This window comes from Lacerta agilis, chromosome 11, assembly GCF_009819535.1.
Source record: "Lacerta agilis isolate rLacAgi1 chromosome 11, rLacAgi1.pri, whole genome shotgun sequence".
Lineage (NCBI taxonomy): Eukaryota > Metazoa > Chordata > Lepidosauria > Squamata > Lacertidae > Lacerta > Lacerta agilis.
The window spans coordinates 40,211,051-40,237,641 of record NC_046322.1 but is presented as its reverse complement, the minus strand read 5'-3'; the positions used below and the strand labels follow the sequence as shown (position 1 = coordinate 40,237,641).

General features: G+C 40.4%; 1 protein-coding gene across 2 annotated transcripts in view; it reads left to right on the top strand.

Annotated features, from left to right (window-relative positions):
* The window catches only part of EFNA5 (ephrin A5), a 216,934-nt gene that overhangs the window by 155,739 nt on the left and 34,604 nt on the right, over positions 1–26,591 (top strand). For both annotated transcript variants that reach the window (XM_033164280.1, XM_033164279.1), the window contains exon 2: positions 20,579–20,871. In XM_033164280.1, coding sequence (XP_033020171.1) covers positions 20,579–20,871 — 293 coding nt within the window. The remainder of the gene's footprint in view (positions 1–20,578; positions 20,872–26,591) is intronic.

Here is a 26,591-nt window from a genome sequence, read left to right as displayed (position 1 = left end):
GGAACGTGAAAGGTCCTACATTCATACAGATTCCTGCTCACATGAGAGAAGTTGTACCGGTATATATGCTCCCACACCCTTTCATATTGCTCCTAAATGTGTGGCCAGCCGGCACAACTATATTAGGGATTCAGACAATTGGAATTTCTTCGCTTTCACATCACACATTCACTGAATATGTAAAAGGAATTGCCTAAAGAAGTCTGCCCTTATTATTATTCTGAATGCTGTTGGTTAAAGATAACAAAATTACCGTTGTGTGCTCAAATATTGTAGGGTGTACCCTCTTATCTGATCTTTCCAGAGAATGTATTGCTTCTCAGAAAGTTTAGACACCCACCCATCCAATGAGAGTTTTCTTTTCAATATGCAGTTTACACCAAAAACAAGTTGCATCTGATATTAGGGTGGGTTGGTTTTCAAAGGAAAAAAAATAAATTGCTTAAAATTGTTTACTTCACAGGAAAACACAACTTATCTAACATAGAGGAGCACAAGCAACTTATCTAACAATGTGTTTGTTCCCAATATTATAAATCCTGTATTTTTTTAAGAGCCCAGCTCCAACTCTGTTTATTTTATGAGGAATATAAAATTCATACTTTCTACAGTCAACTCTTGAGAATACTAAAGATACTCCCTAGGTGTTAAGTCACCATAATATATCTTAAGCTAATGCAACAACTTGAACATATCCCTGTTGAAAAAGTTTTCGGTGCACTGCCCCGGCTCATTTACATTTTGACTGCACAAAAATATTGTTTGAAACTTCAGCAGATCTTTGATCAAAAATAATGTTCATCCAGCAACCTGCTTTTAAGTGTACGATTCAAGAGTGAGAAGTGGGTGTCATTGCTTTGGCAAAGGTCCCATTTTGAGGCATTCAAAACATAGGCTGAAATCTAACTTTTGACCTTGCTCTCATGAAAGGGTTATAGAGCCAGCAGATGCCTCTGCTATCAGGAGTAGAAGAGGGAGCATATTTTTCATTGTCCCACGCCAGTCTATAGTCCCCACAACCCTTTAAAATGAGCTTCAGAGAATTTGGTGGAAGTCTGCATAGGAGCAGGCTGCAAGTGAAAAGCTAACTAGACAAAACAACTCCTCCACTCCCCTTTGGTTAGCAGAGAGATCCTCTGGATCAAAAGACTTTCCATGAGTGTTAAGGTAGTGCTGGGAAACATGTGGCCCTGCAGATGTTGGATTCCAGCTCCCAGATGCTGCAGGCAGCAGCTCTAATTGTCAGGCATGACGAGACTTGGAGTCTAATAACATCTCAAGAGCCATAGGTTCTCCAGCCCTGATGCACAGGTACATAATATATTAGTATAGTACTAATGTTATGTAGCTTGAGTAAATCTGTCACAAAAGGAATTGCCTTTACTTGGAAAGTTATTTCACATGGAAATATTTGGACAATGTTTTGCTGAGTGTAGCAAGGTTTGCATGATACAATGTTTTATGGTCTGCTCTTTTCAAAGCATTTCATTTCACAATCTAACAAGTTACTTTAAAAACCAATGTTTGTCTTTGGAAGTTGCATGTTTCTGATTTTACTTTAATACGTGTTACTAAAATTAGTTATTGTTGCTAAAATACCTACGAATCATCTGAAAGGACCCCCCCTTTTTTTTAGAACTTAAGGATTTAAGAAAAATCTAGAATTCTTTTTTCACGTAATGTTTTCATATGGATGTTTTCCATTGGCTTGCTTCTCCTTACCCACAAGTCATTAGAAGCCAAATCTGGGGCAGGACAGCTTTTAAAAATGGTTTAATTAGGTGCAGATATAAATCACCTCTTGTCTTTAGTACATTTCATGCTGGGGGATGGGGAATCTGCAGTATGAATATGCATATGAAAAGAAATGGAACTTCACCTATGTTTGTCAATAGGTTCAGATTTATTCATTAGATATAGTAAAATGTAATGTGCATAGGAGCAATTGGAGGCATTCTTTTCTGTTAAATGGGTGACTTTTTATTTTAAATTTTTTCAAGAATGGACAGTCTGCTTCAATAAATCATTGTGGTCTCTATTATGCTGGTTCTGAATGGATGCAGATGCTAACTGGACCAAAGTGATGGCTTTTACAGTTCATTGGGGATCTTGTGAGGGGGGAAAAGCAATTTGCACTGAGTGAAGTGAAGAAAATTTCCATTACTAAATTGCTCTGAGCTCTAACTGCAAGGAGACACCACTGATTTTCTTAAATCCCTGTATGTCTGTGTGGAGGGAAGAACTGGGGAATAAAACAAGCTTTTGCCTGCATACCATCTTTGAGGCAGGGAAGAAAATTAAGAGCTTTATTTGGGAGAAAACAGGCAGGGCTCCTGACATACTAGGTCTATAACAGAGTCTGAATTACTTTCCCTCCACATATTTATCTATTTCCTTCTCTGTTTCCGGCCATACATTTCGCCAGAGTTTAAACATACATTTCTGCTGATCTTCCTCAGGATAGACGCCCATTTGCACAGTCTTTGCCAATCTTTTTGGGACTGTGGGCATGTTTGAAAAGCAGAGAAATGGTTGTTGTAGCACACACTCAACACAATCATACACTCAGTGTTAAGTCTGGGCAATATCTGGTTTTCAACATTGCTATATATCACCAGCTAAGCATTGCGATATACTGATATATCACAATGTCTGAAATAAGGATGGAGCTATGTAGAGGCATTGGCTGGCTTCATGGTATTTCCCACATTGTGATTTTTGCATAACACACACACACACACACACACACACACACACACACACACACATGCAGACACACACACCATGATTAGCAATATATTGCCAGGTCAAAGATCATGAAACCAATATCATTATATGGATTTGAAACCGGTTTTGGGTGGTATATTGCCTAGCCCTAACACACAACATGATTTGTGATATATTTGCCAGGTCAAAAACTATGAAATCAATATCAGAATATGGACTTCAAACTAGTTTTGGATGATATATATCATGGTACTGTATATATCAACATGTCACCCAGCCCTACTCATTATAACCACGCACATGAGCACACACTCACTGCCCTGCTCCCAAGCTTTATTGAGAGGAGGTGGTTCTCCAGGAGAGTGCAACTGGAGAGGCAAGTTTCAACCATGTCAGTCCTGCTGCAGTCTGAGGAAGATCCCTCCGACATGCCTGCTTCCATTAGCCTTGGAAAAAGCCATCTGTTTGAGCCAGTAGAAGGCTTTTTCCCCAAGCCTCATTGCAGGGGGAGAGGGAATATTGAGGGTGGTGATTACAACAGGGGAAGGGCTACATCAGCATGCTCAGTGTTTGAAACTCCCATTGTTCTAGGCGCATTTTGCAACGGGGGATTTCATTAGCGCGAGCAGCTTCTGAGCTCTGGGTACAGTACTGCACCTACGATTTCAGACTAAAACTGCAGAGTGGAAGGAAAGGAGGACATTTTTCTGCCTCCCCACTTCCAGCTACTCTCTGAAGACTGGAAGAGAGACCCTCTTAAGAATATTAGGGAGGGTGGGTAGGGGAAGGACTAGATCATGTGTAAAATGAACATAATATTTTAACTGCAGTTCATTCATTTTCAGCTTTGTATTCTTGTTGCAAAAAAGAAGTGTGCCTATGCATTCCGTTTTTGTGCTCAAAGCCGAGGTTCAAGGTGCTGTTTAGCTCCGCCTCCTGGCTTTCATATCTCAGTTTCTAACACTGAGCATGCTTCTTCTGAGTTTAATTTCAGCAGGGTAAGGAGTGGGATCCTGTGGGCACTGGGAAAAAGCCTCTGTGAACACATCTATGCCTACAGGCACTGTGTTAGCAATCCATGCATTAGCAGCTGAGTCCAGAAAAACATAGTGATATTCCTTTTGCTTATTGGGGTAAATAAAAAGTTGCTGTTTGAACATTTCCTGTTAGTGGTAGACTAACAACTATGGGTTGGCTTAAAATGGTTCTTCATGTTTGTCTGGTACACTGGAAAGAAGAGAGAAAGTTGGAGGTAGAAACCCCTATTTGTTTCCAAGTACAGTATAGATACTTTGCCATGTTGTTTGCTGGTCAAATTGGGGATTCTTTCAAGGGTGATACCAGAAGTTGGTTATGCTCCTTCCCTTGCTCGTCCTTCACTATTGGTACAAACTAAGAAATGAATCATGGATAACTGGTATTTATTTCAATGCATGGTTTCCCAGGTTCATTTACCAAATTCTGCTTCCAGGGTGTCATATTTGCTTCGAGGTATAGCTGTCTCATGGCCTACTGTGATGTAGTTAGCATTACAGTATCAATTGATCGCAAGGCAGAAGGGTAAAAATTCCCAAGCAGCATGTTAATCTTAATGATCTGAATCTTTAATTATTTATGAAGAAAGGTCATGCATCACCTTTCTCCCAAAACAGATGCAGCATCTGAACTTAAATTGCATTTGGTGCATAAAGATGTTGGGCTGCAAAGGGAAGACAGAATGTTCTCTCCAGTTTGTGTTAGGTCTCTCCCCCCCCCCCCCGTTATGTGTGATCAACTACACATTTCTGGGTAAATATACAAAGAGTAACAAGCTTGCCATGCTGCAGGATAAAATGACAAGATGTGCTTCATGAAATTGCTAGCCTAGAAACCATAATTGTTGTGGCATATTACTTTGCATTCAAAGGAATACTTGTGATTTTCTCCTGTTGAAAACAACTAATGGAAAGATGAAGTCATTATAGCCTGAAAGCAGAAGAGGTAAAGTACAGCAGAAAAATAACAAGCAGGCAAAACTCAAAATATATGCTGTTTTTCTAGTTGGAAGCTTTTCTAGGGATAAGGAATAAAAGCTATAAAGGGTTGAACTGAACTGAGAAGCCACAAACAGCGCCGGAAGTGATTAATTATTATTTTTAAATCACTAATGGGTCTTAATATGTTACCTGTGAAAGATTTTGTTAAGGATTACTTCAAGTTACATGTAACGCATGCCCATTTACAGATGATAACTTACAGCACAATCCTAAACAGGCCAGCTGGCAAGTAAATCCTATTGAATTAAGTGGAGTCTACTTCTTGGTAAAAGGGACGCAGGTGGCGCTGTGTTCTAGGGCTTGCCGATCAGAAGCTCAGCGGTTCAAATCCCCGTGACGGGGTGAGCTCCTGTTGCTCGGTCCCTGCTCCTGCCAACCTAGCAGTTTGAAAGCATGTCAAAGTGCAAATAGATAAATAGGTACAGCTCCGGTGGGAAGGTAAACGGCATTTCTGTGCGCTGCTCTGGTTCTCCAGAAGCGGCTTAGTCATGCTGGCCACATGACCTGGAAGCTGTACGCCGACTCCCTTGGCCAATAAAGCGAGATGAGCGCCGCAACCCCAGAGTCATCCGCAACTGGACCTAACAGTCAGGGGTCTCTTTACCTTTACCTTTACTTCTTGGTAAATGGGGTTAGGTTTGCAGCCCTAGATTTCTATACAATTTCAGCACTACTTGCGGTTTTCTGATTCTTTTTTATATATATATATAAGGTTAAACTCATAAGGAAATTCTGTATTCTCTACCTCGCACACAGACAGATGGATAGATTGCTTTCCTGCTCAGTGATTATTGAACTTCAGCATGGGGAAGGGGTGATCTGAAATCTCTCTGCCAAGCGCAGCTTCACAGTGGGGGACTTCATCATCACTATCACTATCATTATTAATTTAGCTTATATCCACTTTCACTCAGTGGAGCCCAAGGTGGCAACAGCATGTAGTTCCCAATAGTGCTCTGTCCTTTTTTAAATAGGGGGTGCCAAATTTGGTTGGAGAGCTGGTGGGTTGCCAGGAAAGTCTTGGTGGGACACAGCAACCTAGCAACCTAGCTTCTGACCAAGCCCATAATTAGTGTTAACACATAGGCAACCCTCTCTTTGCGCAGGGGTTGCATTCTGGGTCATTGTGCATGACAATGGAATGCACATAGGCCCACTCCACTCTGTTCTACCCCCGCCCCCATTCCACCCCCCTTTCTGGCCACTTCTGGGTCACTGCGATACACAACCAATTGATGTCACATGTCAATTGGTTGCACATAAATCGGTTATGGCCTGTACTGAATATATAATGCTTAAACATCTCTGAAAATGCACATGAGAAAATGTTCCTGATCTTGGAACTGTGGTAGGGTATTCACCCTATGTAGCCATAACATCTTTTTATGTGGGAAGTGTTTTAAATTTTATACCTGCAACTGCTTTAATGTCACACCCTGTGGGAGCACATTTGCACTCCTCATCTAATCCTAAGTAGACACAGATAATAAGCCTCCTTATACTATGATGGGCCTTATCGTGAGAATGACACAAGCATGTTTTGTGACTGTGGAAAGTAGATTGGGTATCAGTATCCAGGCACTATGTCTTTTTTCTGTAGGAAAGCTGTTGCAGAAAAGAAAAATGGGGGGGGGACAAAACCAGGAGCGAAATATTTTAGCTAATTATGAAGGGAATTATTTTCTTTGTTCATATAGAAACTCCTTTAATGTGTTGAAAAAGTGCAGTAATGATGAGATCTGGAATTCATTCTGCTCTGCATCATCATAAAGGGAGGGAAACCCTTGGATGGCATTTTTGCCTACAGGCTGCTGAGAGCTGATTATTCTTCTAATCAGAGCCGTCACAATCAGGGGAGACAATTAGCTAGGTTAGGTCTCTGCTGATTTCTCATATGGCCCTTAGCATCAGATGGCCTTGAGCACTCTTGAATCATGCCAACAAGTATTTCGATAGTCTGTATTCAACTCCACCTGCTGTCATTAGGACTCTCTTTATCCCTTGAAGTGCTTGATTTTGTGCATACTTATTTATATTAAACTCAGACTGCAAGAACTTGCTGTCTTTCAAGAGAAACAGCCTTCAAGACTTGACAATAACAGCTGAGATTAAACACCTGATTGATGCTCTGAAATTCATGAATTGAAATGTGTGATCTGCCTGTATGTCTGGCTTGCCTTTTTCTTTTAAAGTACAATAACATGTATTTAATGGATATAATTTAAAATTTGCTGTGTGCAATAGGGACCAACAGTAGTTGGCCTCGGGATCCTGCAGAGTTCTAGTTTTCCTACAGTAATCAACGTGGGGATGTAGATCAAACTGCGGAACACTTCGGTGGGTGAGATTGCTCCCAATTCTTCCTTTCTAGCCATGAGAGACAGCAGTCACCCATCTCACCTTAATCAAACTGGCCACATCAGGATGGGTAGCATGAGCAATGGAAGTTTTTATAAAATAAAAAGGTCTTCGTGTATAAAATAACAAATGTCCTTTATAAAGTAAAACGTCCTTTTCATAGAAGACAGTTGAGGATATGAAAAGACTTCCATCTGCTGAATATATTGCCTAAAGGTTTGGTGAAGGCCAAAGTCTTGAGTCTTTTGCTTCTGGGAACTTGGAAGACCTAATTGCCTCCCTGTAGTTTTCAAATTGAAGGAGATTTATCATTCAAACAAGACTCTGCAGATCTTTTGTTACCATTGGGTTTTAGTTGAGGAAAGCAGGTGTAAAACAGGTTTGCTTCTGCGTGCTGTGCTGTAAAATTCCCACAGCAGGTGTTAGGCAGCAAAGAGACAACTTCTTGGGGCCTTCAAACTGTGACACTGTGCAAAATTAAGCCGTAAAGGTTGTCATGGTTAAGATCATTGATTGGCCAGCACTTGGAAAGTCTAATGTACATTTACTGTGCAAAGGAGGAAACATAATGGTGGCTGCTCAGGAAACGCTTTACGCTCTAGTTTTTAAGACCCTTTCATGAGTGCTTCAACTAAAACTTCAGGTGAGTGATGGATCCAGACATAATTTCCATTAAAAATATCTTGAATGCATGTCCCTCGTGGCAATCTACTATTCTAATCATGCTCTGGGTGCAACAATTCCTCATTCCTAAGGGGGCAATGATTGAAAGGTATTTTAAAAATAATTATTCAGAGGCTAGGAACCAGCGAGGCCGTATATTCTTTACATTGTATCTACATATGACAATACAATATAAAAATGTGCACATTGCTTGCAGTTTACATAGAGCATTTTGCTACAGATGTGCTTCAGAGGAATTACTGCTGACATTTTTGTTAGTGTGTCACTGAAGTCATGAGGATTCAATAGAATATTTGCATACCCAAAATGAAGTGGTTCAATCAAAGGAGTTTTACTCCTTACTCCATATGGTCTTCCATAAGCCAGCCCCATTCTTGAAAGTGGGCTGGAACTAATATATTTTCTTATGAAAATGGTAAGGCGACATACCTTGGGATTTATGTGCCAGCAGATCTGTCGGAGGAGGCATGGAACTGGATGAATATATTTTTAAGCAGGATTTCAGGTAGAAACATACTAAATTCATCTTTGTTGGTGGATCATTAAGAACAGCTTCATAAACTTGACTTCTTGTTGCAATCAAATGTCTGCTGTCAATGTTTAAGTAAGGTGTGCAATTGTGTAATATTGGAGTTAACCAGTTTTATGCTGTCTGTGGTTTAGGTTTTGGGAGCTGGTTAGTTTTTGTTTTCAAAACTTGTGTACAAGGCTTCTCTAGTCTATAATACATATATGATATAATCTGTTGCACAGATGTATATGTGGACAGTTGCAGTCATTATTTTTTGTGACATACTATGCAATGTTAAAATGAGGACCTGAGTACCTAATTACCGTAAGTTTCTAGAAAAGCATTTTAATAGACTTTTTCCTGTTGGATTTGCTTCATTCTCATTCATCAATAATATTGTATAGAAGAGTAGAAATACAAATTATAAAAGCTATTGGTGTCAGTATCTGTGTAAATTGCTTAGGGAAAGGCAATGTGAATTATGGTTGATGTGAATCAATCGCACTGAAGGTCATTATGAATGTTGTGCAAGTGATTTTCCTTTTGGCTTTTTGAGTGTGAAAAGCAAGACCTTTCTGCAGATGGGCCATTGTTCTCCATAACCATTAATAGATGTCAGCGAATGCCTCGGGGCAGGGTTAACAAATACCAATCATTGTCGCATTCCATCAAATCTGATGGACAGTAGCTCTTAAGTTAGACACATGGTCAACACATGTTATGCAGCTCATGTCTGCATTGTTTAGCACCATACCCATGGGTGCTTTTTCCCTTTTTGCTGTTTTGTGCCTCTCAATTAACTCTTAGAACTGAAGTTTTAATGTAGGAATCAAAGAGTTATAATATCTTAATATAAGTCCACTGGATTTTTTTTATTATGCTATGATATAATTAGTTGTGGAATGTAGGGTTCAGACATGTACTCCTCCCTCTGTGTAATATTCTAATGTGCACATTTATAGGTTTCTCCTAAAAATAGACATCATGATTGCAGCCTTAGAAGTGTGCCTCAGTGGCCAAAATAACAAATTATGTACGTATTTACAGAGACAACTATATACATGCATACCAGTATGTTCTAAAGTGATAGGATGTAATACACTGTCGATTGCTAAATATTGTTATCTAGATTGCATGAACAGAAATTCAACAGCAGGCTTGCCTGTGCCTGCCCTCCATCCCTAATTAGAGCACATGATATCCGGGAAGGCAGAATGTTTTTGAAAAGAACATTTGACTAATACCTTAATCTGGATAAAATATAGTTGGAAAGCAGTAGGAGAAATGTAGAGTGGGACTTAGGGTGGCTTAAAAAAAAGAAACAACTCTACAAAGCTCCTCCTCCCAGCTGTGCAGGAAGGGGGGGAGTATAAGAGCCCCATGGTTGCCTTGGGCTCATTGATGTAGCACTAAGCCGTGGTTTAGACATGCAAACACAGCTAGCATTTGACAGCAAAATGTGTGGTTGTTAATTATGAGCTTCCTTGCTGCTGCCAAAAATAAAGTTGAATAAATGTTGTGAGTCAGACCCCAAGTACTACTGGATAGAACTAATGTGAAGGAAGTAATTAGGAACTGAAATTCATGAGAGCGCATATCTGTAAATCAGCCTGGCAAAGAAGTTGGCATAGACTTGGATGTTGGGTTTCTGTAGTTTGGAAACAGACTGCAAGCAATCCCTGATGGACTTCAGTATCTGCTTGGGTGTGATCCCCTGCAGTTTATGTGACTCGGGCCATCGATACTAAAGTTCAGCTCATAAGTCTAAATGATGCCTTTGAAAGAATAAAAGCTTGTCTTGTACTCTTCCCCCTCCCATCTCTCTCTATCCCCCTCACTAAGCTAAATGCCCACAGCAATGAAAAATCAATAGGCAGGTAGAGGTTGCCATTGCAGGGATTAAAGCTATTGGAGCTGGGAGAATTTGAGGATGAGAGCTTGATCTCCTTGGAATCGATGCTCTGACATGTCACACAGCATGAATGTGCCCCTGATTGCCCTCTTGCTTTATCATCCATCTGCCTTGGCACAACTGTTCTCCTGAAGCCCCGCGGCCTGGACAAGCACACACTTCTTAAGGATGGGACAAGAAGTCCCAAAGATCAAGAGGTGGCTTATGTGTGTTTGCATTGAAGAGCGGTTTCCTTTCTTGTACATTCTTCTGGAAAGTGCCGTTTGATCAAAAGAAGTGAGGAAAGGGAGAGAAGGGATGTTCATGAGAAGATAAGAGTGTTAAGTGCATAAAAGTGTTCCTGTATTTGACCAGTTGGTACTAAAGTGGCTAGATTTATAGATGGGAAGTAAATGTTGACTGTTTTTGTGGTGTGTTATGGAAAGAGTAACTTTTTATGATTACATTATCTCTTTATGTTTATTGCTTTCTGCGGTGTTTGGCTGTGATACAAGATCCAGCTGTACGAAAAGTTATGGGTATGGGATTGAACCACAGATAATTCAACAACAAGCTAGCACTTTTGATAAATAACTACATTAAAAACCATTATACTTAGCTTCATTTAGATACTGTGGTTTTGTTGGTTCCATGTCCTTTCATGCAGTGTAGCTTGGTTTTGATGAGAAAAGAACATAGCATGTCAAAAGGTTTTCCCACCCATGATTATGTCACCACTGTTGATCATTATTGTTCTGTTGAAACCCAAGGCTCTTATTTATGAGTCAACATTTATGAGTTGCTGCTCTTCTTCAATGGCTTCTGTCTTTAAATATAGTGCAAGAAAGGATAATACAGGTGTCTCTTGGTTCGAAATATACAGAGGATGCTCCTGCATTATTGGCATATTTCTTGCAGGCAGAGACATGCATAAATTAAGGCTGCCTAGTAGATAGAGTAGCAGACAATGAAAGGCAACACATAGACCAATAAATAGTAAAGGCACTAATTCTTTAAACGCAACAAACATAACATAATTCGAGGCCAAAATGTACACTCTTGTAAATATGATACAGAACACAAAAGTCTCTGAAAGTAATGTAAGTCTTTAAGTAGCCAGCAAGACAATATTCGTCTGTCGATAAATAAATCAGTCTTTAGATGCACGTAGATACACGTGGAGTGGTGCCAAGGTGGTAGTGTGCAGGACAGGACAGTGATCCGGATAATCACACTGTTTCGAAATAATCTTCCTCAGCATGACTACAAAAAGAATAATAACAACACCGATGACTCGCATATACATAAATATAATACAAACCACATCCATTACAAACCATATCTCATAAGAATAAGAACAAAATACTTACCACAACAATTAAAGGACTGAATTTCTATGGAACAGTGGTCATAAGCATATGTAACCACTGCTGCTGGTTCCAAGAAACCCAAGGTATAAAAAACCAATCAAACCAACAAACCAACCCAGGTGGCACTCATTACTATAATACAAATTTAAGGGGAAAGGATTTAAAGGTACAGTACAATCACAAACATGGTGTTAAACATTAAATGAAACAATTAAGATCAAATTCAGAACTGAGTCCCTCAGACTTTGGTTGACTGCCCAGCATTGGCAGGTTGTTTTTTTTTAATTGTTGAATATGGAGATGAAGCAATCCTTTGTTTTTTGTAGACATTTTGTATTACTGTAGTAGGAATGGTTTCTGGTAGCATTTCCTACGAGCAGTTAGGGGTGGCTTTTAAAATTGGGGCTATTCCTGACCCTACTTTGTGCACTGCAATGTGTATGAGAGGCCCATTATTATGGAAAGGGACAGCTGGTATTGGCACCCCACTTTTGTGCATACTGCTCTGTGCACATTGTTCCATAGAGTGTCCCTTGTGTTTTATATTTCAGTATTCTCAAAAAAAGGAAGAAGCTGGACTGAAGTTTTTGATAAGATGAAGTGGGTTTAAAGTTTAAAGTTTATAGTCTATATTTTAGTATGTATTTTGGATTGTTTTTATGTATATATGTGTGTGCTGGTTGAGAACCGCAACAATAAATCAACAATGTAATCAATCTTTAGACTGTTTTCTATGAGCTGAGATAGAAAGGGATCTTAGTGCTCATTTTTGGCAATAAATCATTACTGTTTACCCGCCCCTCCACCCTTCCATTGTTGCTGATTGCATCCCACTTGTATGATCCAACTAATTTGAAGCATTCAGGTGCCAGTGCAGGGTTACAATAGGAATAAGAGGGTGAGGCTAGATCTTTGACTCGTTGGCACAATGGAAATTGGGTAGTAAGATAGTCTTGGCTGTTCCTGAAAATGTGATAGGTCGTTGCAGTCTATTATAAGGCAGTAATTTCAGGTCTGATGAAGTCTCTCAAGTACAGGGACCTGATTCTGCTCAACTGTGTAATTGTGATGGAAGTGGGCCAATCAGAGACAACAGCTTTGGCGCAACCTTTTGGGAGTTTTGTTCCAGCAGAGCAAAGTGAAAGGGGGGGGGGAAGGGAATGAGAGAAGTTACAAATGATAAGTTGCTCTGCCTGATTTTGTAATGAACAAGTAATAAACGGCCTGGTTTCCCATGGAAGCCTGACGATTACAGAGCAGCCGCAGCTCTATGCCTGTATCCATGTTTTATTTTGATCATTGCAGCACAGCAGAGACAGGTAATTATCATAATCTAACAATTAGCCTGGCATCCTTTCCCAGTGTTTAATTACCCAGATAAATAGTAATTGAATAGAGAGGACTTAATGATAAAAAGAAAAACTTTCCCTCTGTCTCAGTGCTTTCCTGGTCTGAGTGTGACTTGTTAGTACTGTTGTTGTAGAGGTATTATTATTACTTTATATCATGCCTTTAATCCAAGTTGGGATTCAATGTGTGTTAACAAGAAGGTACAAGACATTCTTAACTACAATGGGACACAAAACAGACGATCTAACAATGGTCATCATCCTGGTACTTCACTACCCTAATTTATTTGTTTTGTCCTACTTGATTTTTTTTTAAGTAACAAGATGGAACCTTTCCAATATGCTGCCTTCTGCAACTAGAATAATGCATTGCTTTTTTAAAAAGTGAATAGAACTGAAATTAATACTTCGTCTGATTATTCCATTGTTCTTTGAGTTGGAATCAATGATGTTTTCAGCACTGCCTGTGAACAGTTTATTGGGTGGCATGGCAATTCTGACAAAAAGGGCATGATTTCTTTAAAGGAGTTTGTTTATGGGTATTTCTGAAATAGTGCTTTTGTATAAATCCTCAGCATCCAAATGATAGACGCAAGCACTATTTTTACGATATCTTTAAATAAATTGTTTTATCCTTCAGCAAGCTTAATTACTAACCTCTAGCTTTTTAAATCATTACGTAGGAGAGAGTATTGAGAAAAATGAAAATGAATGTATCGAGCTGTTCAAAAGAATAATGGAGTGATGATTCTTCTGTTGAGAGCTCACATTGGATGGTATTTGGGTATATCTTGAACATTGGCTGACTTATGGGTTTGAATTATATACTCCCCAAGTAATCTATAAACCACTGGCAGTCTGTTAACTAAGCTACGAGATGTGTTGTTTGCAGGGCAATGCTGTACTACCGTGGATTTGGTTGAGGCAGAGATTCCCCAGGCCCAGACAAATAGTGGACAGACATTACTGCCTATGATAGCTAGTGCATTTTGGAGGAAAGGGGTAGGATTGAACCAGGACAGGACCTGCTGGATCCTGTGCAGCCATCACATGCAGGCAACAGGCCCCATCCAAGCCTCTTCATTGGCACAGCAAAGAGGATCCCCCCCCTTTCCTCTGCCCAACCTTCCACCTTGGAAGGTGTGAGCAGTGGTGTTGTGGATGTGGTGGTAGCCACAGAACACTATTAAGCCCATCACTGCCATCCAGGGGTTTGGATTCAGCACTTTATGTAGGTTTATATATCAAATGCATTTCAACATAATCCTAGGAGTGGCGCTGTGGTCTAAACCACAGCCCTAGGGCTTGCCGATCAGAAGGTTGGTGGTTCGAATCCCCATGATGGGGTGAGCTCCCGTTGCTCAGTCCCAGCTCCTGCCCACCTAGCAGTTCGAAAGCATGTCAAAGTGCAAGTAGATAAATAGGTGCCGCTCCGGTGGGAAGGTAAACGGTGTTTCCGTGCGCTGCTCTGGTTCGCCAGAAGCGGCTTAGTCATGCTGGCCACATGACCTGGAAGCTGTACGCTGGCTCCCTCTGCCAGTAAAGCAAGATGAGCGCCGCAACCCCAGAGTCGTTTGCAACTGGACCTAACAGTCAGGGGTCCCTTTACTTTTAGAAGTAACTTTTTCACACGGCGAATGTTAATTAAATTAACAATGTTAGGACGAGACATAGGAGCCAACTCCCAGGGGCCAAGGTCCCTTTGCCCTCCTACAAAATATTTGAGGGGGTCCCCCCCTAAAAATTAATGGGCATTGCTATTCAAATGGATTTGTGTGTTTTTGTGTGTGTGCGCGCGCCATGTCATGTGATCACTTATTTGGGGGAGGGGGCCTTACCTGGGCTCCCCCAATATTTTATTCAAGCTGACACCCCCGGGTGGAAGCATTGTTACCCAATTCATATGTGAATAATCACATACCTGATTTGTTAGTCTGAACCTTCTGAGATCTGAGCTAGAATGCCATCCTAATACTTATAATGTGCTTGTTTTTAAACAGGAGGTTTTTCCCTTCTCTGTAAAGAAAACTCTCTTCCATGATATCTGAAAATAGAGAGCAGTTTGAAACAGAGGTGCTGCTGCTAGCATATGCACCTTAAAACACAGAATATGACTAATATATATGCTTTGTATGGGACAAGCCACAAGCAGAAGCTATTGCCGTTCTTTATCCATCTATATGATAATGGGCAATTAGTGTCAGTGGTGCTATTTTTTATGGCAGAATTTTATACTGTTTATTTTTTTTAACGGAGGGAAGTGGAAGAGAGAGCAACATGCAAAAAAAAATGCTACTGCATTCTAAATATCTAGTTAAGCAGACCTCTTATAGCCATAGCCAACAAAGTTTATTAGATTCAAGACAAGACTCGCATATGCTTCAGAATTACAATTATGAAAAAATGCACATGGTACGAGACATGCCTGCATTTTGTAATGATGGATAAACACCAGAATTCCAAAACATTTTGTCAGTCTTGAATATTTATTTGGTTGAAAGTGTCAGGCCCCCCATATTCAGCATTCCTGCAGCTGAAACAAATAGGAGATGTCTGAGAAGCAAGTATCCTTACATCTGATGATCTGAACCAATCTGTGCTGGCCTGGAATCAATATGAATTCTTATTTGCTTGCTGCAGAGGTGCCTTGGCTGAGGAGCTACTTAACTGTCTCAGGCTTTGCCATGCCTTTTTAGAGCTTTACTGCCTATTATCTAACTCAGTAGCGTGCAAGTTTCCATGACACTGTATGAACGTCACCTGACTGAATGTAAAGGTTAATTGTGGTTGAAGAACAGCAGTGTGTTTTGTTGTATGTAACTGATAATGTAAGGAGGAAAAATGCATTATTGGGGGGGGGAAACACTTGTGGTTCAGGAATTTTATTTTAGCTCTCTAGCCTATTCATTTTGAAGAAAAGACGGACTTATTCCTTCCTTACATTATAGTCTCAGCTAGCTTTGAGTAGGTGTGTGTATTCTGAGCTTTCTACATGGAGTAAATGTGTAAGAAGTTAGTTGCCCAAACTAGTGGCATTTGTGGACTCGTTTGCATGCTATTTAGGGGAATCTACAAGATTGGGGCTTAAATGTCAAAACCAGGAAAATCTGTAGCCTCTGTGAATACTGTAGAGGAGCATACGGTTTGCATTCTGGCAAAATGTGAGGAAGGAGCTGTACAGCCTGCTTTTTTATCATCTTCTCAAACATGTTTGTAAACTAATTTCTTCTTCCCTACACTGTTGCACTTCTCAGTCTTGGTTTAGAGCAGGTAAATTAGTTTTGAACTGAAACATTTATCTCATTCTGATAGATCGGGTTCTCCTCAGGGAGAGCACGTGTTGTGGTGGGGACTGGCAAGCCACCTCCCTTGCAGCTGGGCGGGATAGGTGGCTGGCCACAGCTTTGATAGGACCCTGGGGTGTTGCTGGGGAGAGTTATATGTTGCAATTTGTGATGGACATCCCAGCGTCCTTTATATTATCTTGCACGCAGAGTGATCCTTCTCTTGGCTGCGTGCTTCGGATCACCCATCCTCCCTCCCTCTTTCTTAGGCCTCTGCGTTGACCTTGCAACTGCCTGTCATGGGGTCGTCTGCTTTTGGGGCAGGGGCCTGGTAGGAATTTTCCATTTGGCTGATTGGGTGTTGCCATTTGGTTTTCGCCTACTGCAGTAGCAACTAGTCACAACTTGTAAGGTTGGCGGTTAGGCATTGGTTATTGTGTTTGTTACTGGAGGGGTGGTCGCCCCTCCAAATGATGATGGTGTGTAGGGAATTCCGTTAAAGGAATCCAGGGGCTCAACATACTTTTGTCCAAACCCCCGGTAGGGGGACAAGGCCACGCAAGAACCCCTGGGAACCTCCAGGGAGAGGGAGAGCTCCGCCCCCAGCCTCCATATCTCTCCCCAGATAGGATCTCCCATTGCTGACCGGTGGTCAGCTCTGTCCCATCAGACAGCTAGTCAGAACCAATGCCTGCGCAACCACTCACATAATTTGTTTTTAATAAAATTGTGGCCTAAATTATTGCCAAAAACCCAAACAAAAATTATGTCTGAAGTGTGAATTTATTGGGGGGGGGGTGGCTTGGGGACCTCGACACGCAACTGGCTATTTTTCTTATACTATACCTTAAATGTAGTCTCCGAAAGTTAAACATGCTTCCTTTGAATTCAGGATGGGATTTCTGAGGAGGAAATAATGACTCTTAGCTTTGATCCAGTAAGCTAGGCTTTCTGTTTGCTAATCAATATATTCAAGTTTCAGATATGATTTAAATAGTCTGGGGTTTTGGCAAGAATTTAAAATTGCCTGATACTAATAAAATGAAATATAAAACGTACAAGCAAATAGCTTTAATTAGTAGCCATCCACTTTAGTACTTACACACACCTAATACAAATATCCAAATAAAGATGGGAATAAGTTGCCTCTTTCTTCTCAGCCTTGAGTAGCTACTTTGCCCCTTCTAAATATTGCTTCGATTAACTCATCATATGAGAGGTCCTGATCTTCTTTCTGAAATTTGTCGTTCCTCCAACAAACCTGCTGTAAATCCCCATTGGCAAAATTTAAGGAAACACAGAGGGCAAATAGCTCCAGGGATTAGAATTTTCAGTGGGGTGAAATCACAGGTTTAAAATTCCTTCTCTGTTATACGGCAGCCCTATCCAGTATCAGGGGTCTTCATTGCTAATTTTTGTCAAAGAAAAAGGCCACAGGAATTCCAGTCATGGAAACCCCTCGTCTACTTTGCCTTAGTGGTTATGGCAGATATGAGTTCTGAAATAAAGTCCCTTTACTGGGTTTCAAGAGAAAACCATGTGGTGATGTGCACTGGCCAGAATTAGATTTAGCAGGCTTTTGTTCGTACGCCTAAACACAATTTCTTCTTTGTTAAAAACCTATTTTATGGTAGCTAAATGATTGTAGGAGATGAATAGATTTGCTCTGAATATATCCTTTGAGAAGACCCAATGATCATTGCTTCCCCCGCCTCCACTGCCCTAAATTGGATGGAAGTATCTAGCTGGCAGATTTCAGGTCCATCAGGTGCTTAAAATATGTGCCTCGGGTGAAAAGGGACATTATAGTTAAATATGTCACGGTATCTTTATTACTATCTCTGCGCTTTACAGTGGCTGCTGTCAAGGAATAGAAGCCATAGGTAGTGATAATGTGGTGGTAAGAATAAGTACAGAGTGGAAAGAATAGCTGGTAGAAGTCGATGCTTGTCTCTGTGGAACTATAAGGTAGAAGTAAAAGGGTAAAGGACCCCTGGATGGTTAAGTTGGCAGAAGCTGGGACAGAGTAATGGGATCTCACACCGTTACATGGATTCGAACTGCTGACCTTCCGATCAGCAAGCCCAAGAGGCTCAGTGGTTTAGACCACAGCGCCACCCACGTCCCTATGGAAGTATATATGCTGCAGGTGTACAGTGTGGTCTAAAACACGAGACAGCTTGCGTTAACTTTATATTCCTACTAACAGATGAGAAATGCTATGGGGAAAAACATGGAAACATACCTCTGAACCACTAAGGCACTCTAAATTTAGAAGGGAATAACTTGGAGGGCTTTAGGTGAAATGTGGGAAGTATCATGCAACCATGACTAGTTCACTGGAAAGTTATGCATACTTTTGAAATGTCCACAGTGGCTTTTGGAATGTCCACAGTGGCTTATGCGATGCCTGTGAAAATAAAGCTTTCACTGATGATATCACTACTACTACTACTACTACCACCACTACTAATTTATTCAAACCTTGCCCATCTGGCTGGGTTGCCTAAGCCATTCTGGGCGGTTTCCAACAGAATAAAATATCAAATATCAAAAACTTCCTGATACAGGGCTGCCTTCAGATGTCTTCTAAAAGTTATTTAGTTATTTATCTCCTTGGCATCTGACAGGAGTGTGTTCCACAGGGTGGGCACCACTACCAATAAGGCCCTCTGCCTGGTTGCCTGTAAGTTCACTTCTCACAGTGAGGGAACTGTCAGAAAGCCTTCAGAGCTGGACCTCAGTGTCTGGGCCGAATGATAGGGGTGGAGACACACCTTCAGATATACAGGACTGAGGCCATTTAGGGCTTTAAAGGTCAGCACCAACACTTTGAATTGTGCTCGGAAATGTACTAGGAGCCAGTGTAGATCATTTAGGACCAGTGTTATATGGTCCTGGTGGCTGTCACCAGCCCACCTGTCGCATTCTGGATTAGTTGTAGTTTCCATGTCACCTTCAAAGGTAGTCCCACATAGAGCGCATTGCAGTGGCCCAAGCAGGAAATAACCAGAGCACTCTGGCGAGACAGTGCACAAGCAGGTAGGGTGTCAGCCGGCATACCAGATGGAGCTGGTCAACAGCTGCCCTGAACACAGAATTGACCTCCATGGACATCTGTGAATCCAAAATGACTCTCAGGCTGCACACATGGTCCTTCAGGAACACAGTTACCCCATGGACCATCTCTAACCTTTGCAATGAATGTATGTTTGATTCATGTTCCAAGAGTGTTTCGCTGTTAAGATGCACTCCTGTGAGTAGAGAGTAGTAGGTAGAGAGGACTCAGTGGGACTAAATTGCTGCGTCTGGGCTGTGTGTGAAAGTGAGTCTCTCAGGTGACTGGCAAGTTTCCGTATGCAGTGCATACTACTCACACCTGCCGTATGCAGCTGAGAGTTGGATGAGAAATAGGTTTGCCCTACTTGGCACTAAGCTCCTGCATTTCTGTTACAATGACAGCAAAAACAGCCTCACTACTGCTGCAGCTAATACTGCTTACTACTTCTGATAATAAAAGCGCATCAGTGAAAGTGCCTTGTACTACCTTTCTCATCTGGCTCTCATTCCAAACTGTCAGGTGAGTGCTGATAATTCATAGTCTAGAATTCTTTTATCTGAGCAGCAGTATCTCTTCTATGTACTTTGGCAGTGGAGTTACATTGCTTTTCAAAAATATTTCAAAGGTATACTGGGCTTTCTTGGATCTTGACTAAACGATGCTAGCAGCAAAGAGAAAGCAAAGATGAATGAGTATTTGTAGAAAATAAATGTATGTGCCTGTAATGAGATTTGGTTGTGGTACAGAAGTGATATCTCCCATTTGGTGTTTGTGCTGTATGAAAGTATGTATAGCATTTCTGGTTTCTCTCTTTAATAAAGAGAGAGATGAAACGGAGTTTCTCTCACAGTCCCCCTCCCCCCATATAGAATATATTGATCCGGAGGCAATTGTAGGGCAAAGGACACTGACAGAACTGGTTGTGGCCCTTCAGTTAAAGGGCACTGAGTGCAAAGTTATGGCTTGAAATATTTCTTGAGCTATTTCCCATGCTTTTGACAAAGGAAATACCCCAAAGGTAGTATTCAACATTGCACTATTACAAAGGTTCCATCTGCGCAGACATAACAGGTTGCCTGATGAAACAATTCTCCCCTCCCCTTGTGTGCTGTCCTGGGGCTTCTCATGACACACAAACATAGAGTCAATAAGGGCAATGGGGAAAGCCCCATTGCACAAGTGGAAGTCCTTGTGAAGGGCTTTTCTGAGAGTGTGAATCCTGATCAAGATGTTAATTTTTTGTGACTTTAAGTAATTTTTTGTCGTGAAGATTTCCTGAGCTGATTTTGTTTCGTTTTTCCTTTTAGATTCCAGCGGGGTGACTACCATATTGATGTCTGCATCAATGACTATTTGGATGTATTCTGTCCTCATTATGAAGATTCAGTGTCAGAAGACAAGACTGAGCGCTACATCCTTTACATGGTGAACTTTGATGGCTACAGTTCCTGTGATCACACTTCCAAAGGATTCAAGAGGTGGGAGTGCAATCGGCCTCACTCTCCGAATGGACCATTGAAGTTCTCAGAAAAATTCCAACTCTTCACTCCCTTCTCATTAGGATTTGAGTTCAGGCCAGGCCGGGAATATTTCTACATCTGTGAGTATTTGGAGATTTATACAATGTTGTATAGCAGCTGGAGGAAACCATGGCAGTTTTTCACTTATGCAAAAGGCCAGTCTGTATGTGCTACAGATGTGTCTTTGAATATATACTTGTAGATCTTGGGATCCCTAGATAAAATCACTGGAGTATGGGAATAAAAATGAGATATAAAATATGTCTGCCTTTCCCCACATGAAACTGCATATCCAGCTGCATTCATGTGAAATAAAGCAACGCCATTGAGGTTATTCAAGAAAACTTCTCTTACTCCCACAAACACCCTGGTTCACAGGCATTTAAATAACAATATCATTGTAGTAATGTTTTTCATTTATGAGCTTTGCATTCAGGTGCAAATAGGTGTTCCCCAAACGTTGATTCTGTAGAATAGTAGCTACATTCATTTTGATGGATTGATGAAGAGCGAACTCTATGCTTGTAACAGTGAAGAGATGCCAGTATGACTCCCCTTTGATGGTTCTTTACCTCATATTATTCTTTGTGAACGGCGCAGGAGATGCTGCTAAAAGTACAGAGTACATTTGTAAACTTAAGTATTAATGTTCTTGTGAACGCAACCTCATTATGTTCATTTGAACTGCTTCTCAGAGACGTGCAAAGTGTCATTGCAGAAAGTGTATAGTAACAGAGTATGCACTCCAGATATGCAAGATTCTTTCATTTTTTTTTCAAAGAAGCTGTTGCAATGTCCTTGGCGATACAAAAATGGTTATCAGTGAAGAAATGTTCCAAATGCTATATCTGCAAATACCACAGTCCAGCATTATTGAATATGATAATGTCTCAGGATAAATGGCAATCTTCACCAAGTCAAGGAGACTTTTTACTCAGAACAGCTGTTTCTTTGAGCATGAAGGGGGATGCAAAATGCATTGGGAGCAGGTTTTCAAGCAAATTGTTATAAAGGAGTTCTCACACCTGCATCCTTTAAACAAGCACACACTCCCTCATTATCAAGGCATCCCCCCCCCCCAGGAGATTTGAATCCTGCTATGGCCTTTAGGTGAGGCAGTGGGAGAAACAAATCCTAGAAAATAATACAAAAGTGATGAAATGAGCTCTTCTTTAGCAAAGAGCTCCTACACACCTAGAGTCCAATAGTTTACAATTAGTTTCAGCATTGCAGTAGCCATTTTTTTTCCAGCTGTTATTTCCTCTGTGAAACCATTATCTCACTAAACTGGTAGCATCTATTCTTTTACTTTATGCTTTCAGCCTCACGTTTCTTAAAAATAAATAGGGAAATTCATTCTCGCTGAAATACATGGATGCTTCTTCTACTTAAGCAACCAGGCATCACAGGAAAACGTACCTCTTTGTACTTTTGTGTGCTCGCTCTCAATCTTACACTCTCTCCACGTGCCAAAGCGTAATGAAAATAAATTGGAACAGTAACAGTTGAATTGTTTCACTGCTTACTTTCGGAGATGTGTCATGTGAAAACATGTCAGAACTAAACTCTGGTTCATATCCTGTTAGTAAATACGAAAGGAATCCCAGTCAAGTGGAGATGGTTGTGAAATGAATTAATTTACATCATATGGTACTGATCTCACTTATGCAAACACCCCCCTTGACTTTGGAGAGTTTGTGCCTCTAAAGGGATGCAGAACTATATCTCACTGCAGTGAGCAATAGTTTAGGTATTATTGTGAACTTTGCTGCTTGAAAGTTCTAACGAACAATTAAACTAGCCAAGGAAATTTAAAGTGAGGTACCGGTATAACTGGGTGTGCGCAGCAACCACAAAACTCGTCTTGTACTGTATATGTAGCGTCTGGAAGCAGCCTCATCTGTTTAAGATCTGCTCTGTATCATTCTGATTTGATTCATTATTTGGGTCCAATTCTGCTCTGTTAAATTCAAAGCTCAATTCTACCTCTATTGACCATAATTAGAAATCTAAAGATGGATATAGGGTTTTCCTCCCCTGCCTTTTCACTCAAGTGTTTGAAATTTGCAGGGAAATTTATTGAGCAGGTTAAGCCTGTCAAATCCATTAAGGTTTTTTTTTAAAAAATATATTACTTGATGCTCCATCTCTGAGGGCAGATTTCTCTCCACCCTCACAGAGAAAAATGTGCTCTGTCCTATGGGCTCTGGGACTCCCTCCCAAAAACCATAGGATTGCAGCATGCATGTACAAACTGTTTAATCGAAACCACTATTTGATTTTTGATTTTTAATATTTGTATTCTGTTTTCCAACAACAAAAGTTCAGCTAACAGCAGCTCGCAATAATAACAATTAGCAAACATTCCAATCACTGAATGAATATTATAAAGTAGCATGTAAAGAATGCAAAAAATGAACCCATTCATTTAAACAATTAATGCAATTCAGTAGAAACTCAAGTGATTCAAAATATCAGGAATAGCTGTTGAGCACCAGCCCTGTCCCAGTTGACGTTCTCTCTCTGGGAAAGGGTTTCTTTACCCAGTGTGGCAGCAGTGCACTTCCAGGCAGCAGCAAGACCTTTCATAGGGAAGTAGGATTAAAAAATCTCCTTGTGGTTTTGCTACATACTAACTTGCTTATTAGAAAATACAGAATCCATTGAACTATATAAGCAGCACTTCGCTGCTGTTTGAATTAATAGTAAAAATGCACCTCAGTGCTTGTAACACATTTTTTTTCTAATTTGTGGTTAAATTCAATATTTTTCTTTTTAAAAGAGTCATTGTGTTTTCTGTAACATTCATTTAGCAGAATCATTTAACTGTCAATGGTTCCCATTAACATAATTGTTCAACAGTATTTTGAAATATCAAGAGTTTTATGCTCTTCATCTAAGCTGCTGCTACTTTTTTTAATGAAAGGTAAAACAGCACAAAATTAGGAATGCAATGGTATATTTTTAACAGCTGCATTTGGGCATTCCAATTGGTGAGATTAAATTTTTAGCCATATTTCAGAGTCTTAAAAAAATGTTTTCCCCGCACCGCAAAATATCACTGGATCACATCTTCTACAGCATAACTGTGTAATTCTTGTACATGGCTGAACTACATCTTTGTAGTATGAACTATTTGGTGGTTTCCACTAAACATTCCCCCAAAGAAAGATTTTTAAAGGATGAAACAAACATTAGGTTATTTGTTGCAAATAAATTTGAACTTGTACCTATCATTGGAAACTTATTGACTGTTAAATTCACAGCATTATCTAACAGTTAAATGTAAAGAACCTCAAGGAAGTTGTGATGGATTTTTTCTTGCCTTCTTATCACATTTATTTGAATGTACAAGATTATGAATTGGTTCGTACTTTTTCGAGTTACTGGCATGTCTTTTCAAGACGCAGAACTCTTTGGTAAGCAGTGGTTTGTTTCAGAGGTTATAGACTCTTAATTTGGTTCTAGATTGCCAACTTGTTGAACTAAACACGAAACTAAAAGGCTGGATGAGGTGCCATCGGTTCTATTTGGGTTGCTGGTGTGTGCATAATCTTAAACAATGATGTTCCATTTTTGTGTCATTGACCGTTGCTGTTGTTTTCATCCTTGGGATACATGTTTCTTCCTTTGATCAGTGATAGCACTGGGCATATTCCCAGTCAAACAGTCCTAGAAAGCCATCCAGGCCCATGTAGAGCTTTTCTGAGGCCCGGAGCAGGAGTCTTGTTAGAATAAAGTTATAAGCTCAAGCACAAAAGCAGCCATCCCTGGTGGGGAGGCCTCAGCCAGCTTAGCCCACTGATGCCTGGGACAGCTGTCCCCCACTACGAACGGGCCTGAGGCCATGGATTAGGCAACTGCAAAATGGCATCTAAATAGCAGGTGCTCCTCTGTGAGTCATACTACATGTGACAAGTCAAAAGAGTTGCATTCCTGTGGAAAACTGAATCCTCTCCTCCCACTTCCATCTTACTGAAATATAAACACACTGTTATGGCCAGCACTTTCTCCCTCCCTACCTGTAATACCGTAAGTGATAGGTGAAAGATACTTGAAGCGTGGGAAAGTGCTCAATAAACTCTACTTCCCCCCCCCTCCCCAGTATAAATGAATGGGACAGACATATGGCTGTTGCATCCGCAACAAATTTGACCTTGAGTCATGTGTGTTAACAATTTATTTGCTGGCTGTGATCCAAGTAAGGGAACCTCAAATGCAACTGGACCTATTCTGTTGTTATCTTTTGGGATAATATAAATTTCCTCTGGATTTGTGGAACACTTTCCCCCTCCGGGGGCCTCATGCCACTGATCTGAGAGAACTGCGTTTACCATTTTATTCACATATAGGCCCTAGGAACATCTGAATTGACCTTTAGGAATGAAAACTAACTAAGGAAATTTATTTAGATTCAGAGCTTTTTAATGTCCCAATAATACTTCAGGGTACTGTATTGTTTTTTATTGCTAGGTGCCCTTTTAACTTTTCAGTGGAGATCTGATCAGCATAAACAGGGATGCTGTCCTGACAGCTGTTGAGCTGCTCAAGTGACTCAAGGAATCCTGGCTTTGATAGCTGGTTCGCCCAAATTGCTTTCGACATTCTGAGTGAAATCAGAGTAATTGGAAGAGTTTGATAGATGTGTGTTTTTATTTTATTATTGGTATTTTTTGTTCATGAAACATTAAACAGACAGACAAGGTAACTTTTAAAAGGGAATTTTGCTTAATCTAGTGTGCAGATTAAAGGACTGGTTGCTATTAGAAGAATTAAGTGTTAGTCTTGTAAAAGAAAAGCTGGAACAATCACCACTGTCTAATAGATTTTGATGTCAGTAGTGTTTTTAAAACCCTCAAAGGGAGTGTTAAAAGCTGTTGCATAATTTGGGACTGAATAAATATCTGTGTAAGAGAGTGGAGATATGAACCAAAGCAGTGCTAGCATTAGTTTTTGCAGGTCCTCTCCCTCCCACCCCACTCCCAAGCCTGTCAGATAACAAATTGAAAAAAAGATTATTTGGATTCCTGCTGTTAAAAATTCAAGTGTCATTAACGCAATGGAACAGGGTGTATAGAAAGGAGATGGGCTTTGCTTGTAATGTGCATCTTTGAGAATTGTCTCATATGTATATTGTAAGAGGTCTTGGCCTTTGTGGCTGAATCAATGAATGGTTTTCTTTCCACGGTTAATAAAAAAGACAAAGGAGAAAGAGTTTTTATTCCTCTTCCTGAACATTAGATTTAAGTTGTGAGAACCAAAAAAATGCAACAGGAGTTTTGAGGCGAGATATAAAGATGTGCCTATTTTAGATATGCCGGTAAGAAAATCAAGACCTTGACCACAAAATTAATCAGCCAAGTTTCATCCAAAGTGGAGTGATAGGCACATATATGAACATTTCATCATACTAAACTAAGCTTACTGGTGCATGTTCTGTGCAAACATGTAAACCTCCCTTATTCATTAGATGTATATTAATTAGTGTATTTGCTGAATTTCATCTTGTAATCAGCCTGGCTAAATACGTACTACAAATTAGTTATAATGTTTTATCATTTCATAGCTAGAACTGGTTAGTATTACTATACTGTTGGAGTCCTTTGCTTTATCATAATAGAATTGGCAGGATATGAAATGTGAGTACAGGTATTTTACTACAGTGGTACCTCAGGTTACGTACGCTTCAGGTTACATACGCTTCAGGTTACATACTCCGCTAACCCAGAAATAATGCTTCAGGTTAAGAACTTTGCTTCAGAACAGAAATTGTGCTCTGGTGGCACAGCGGCAGTGGGAG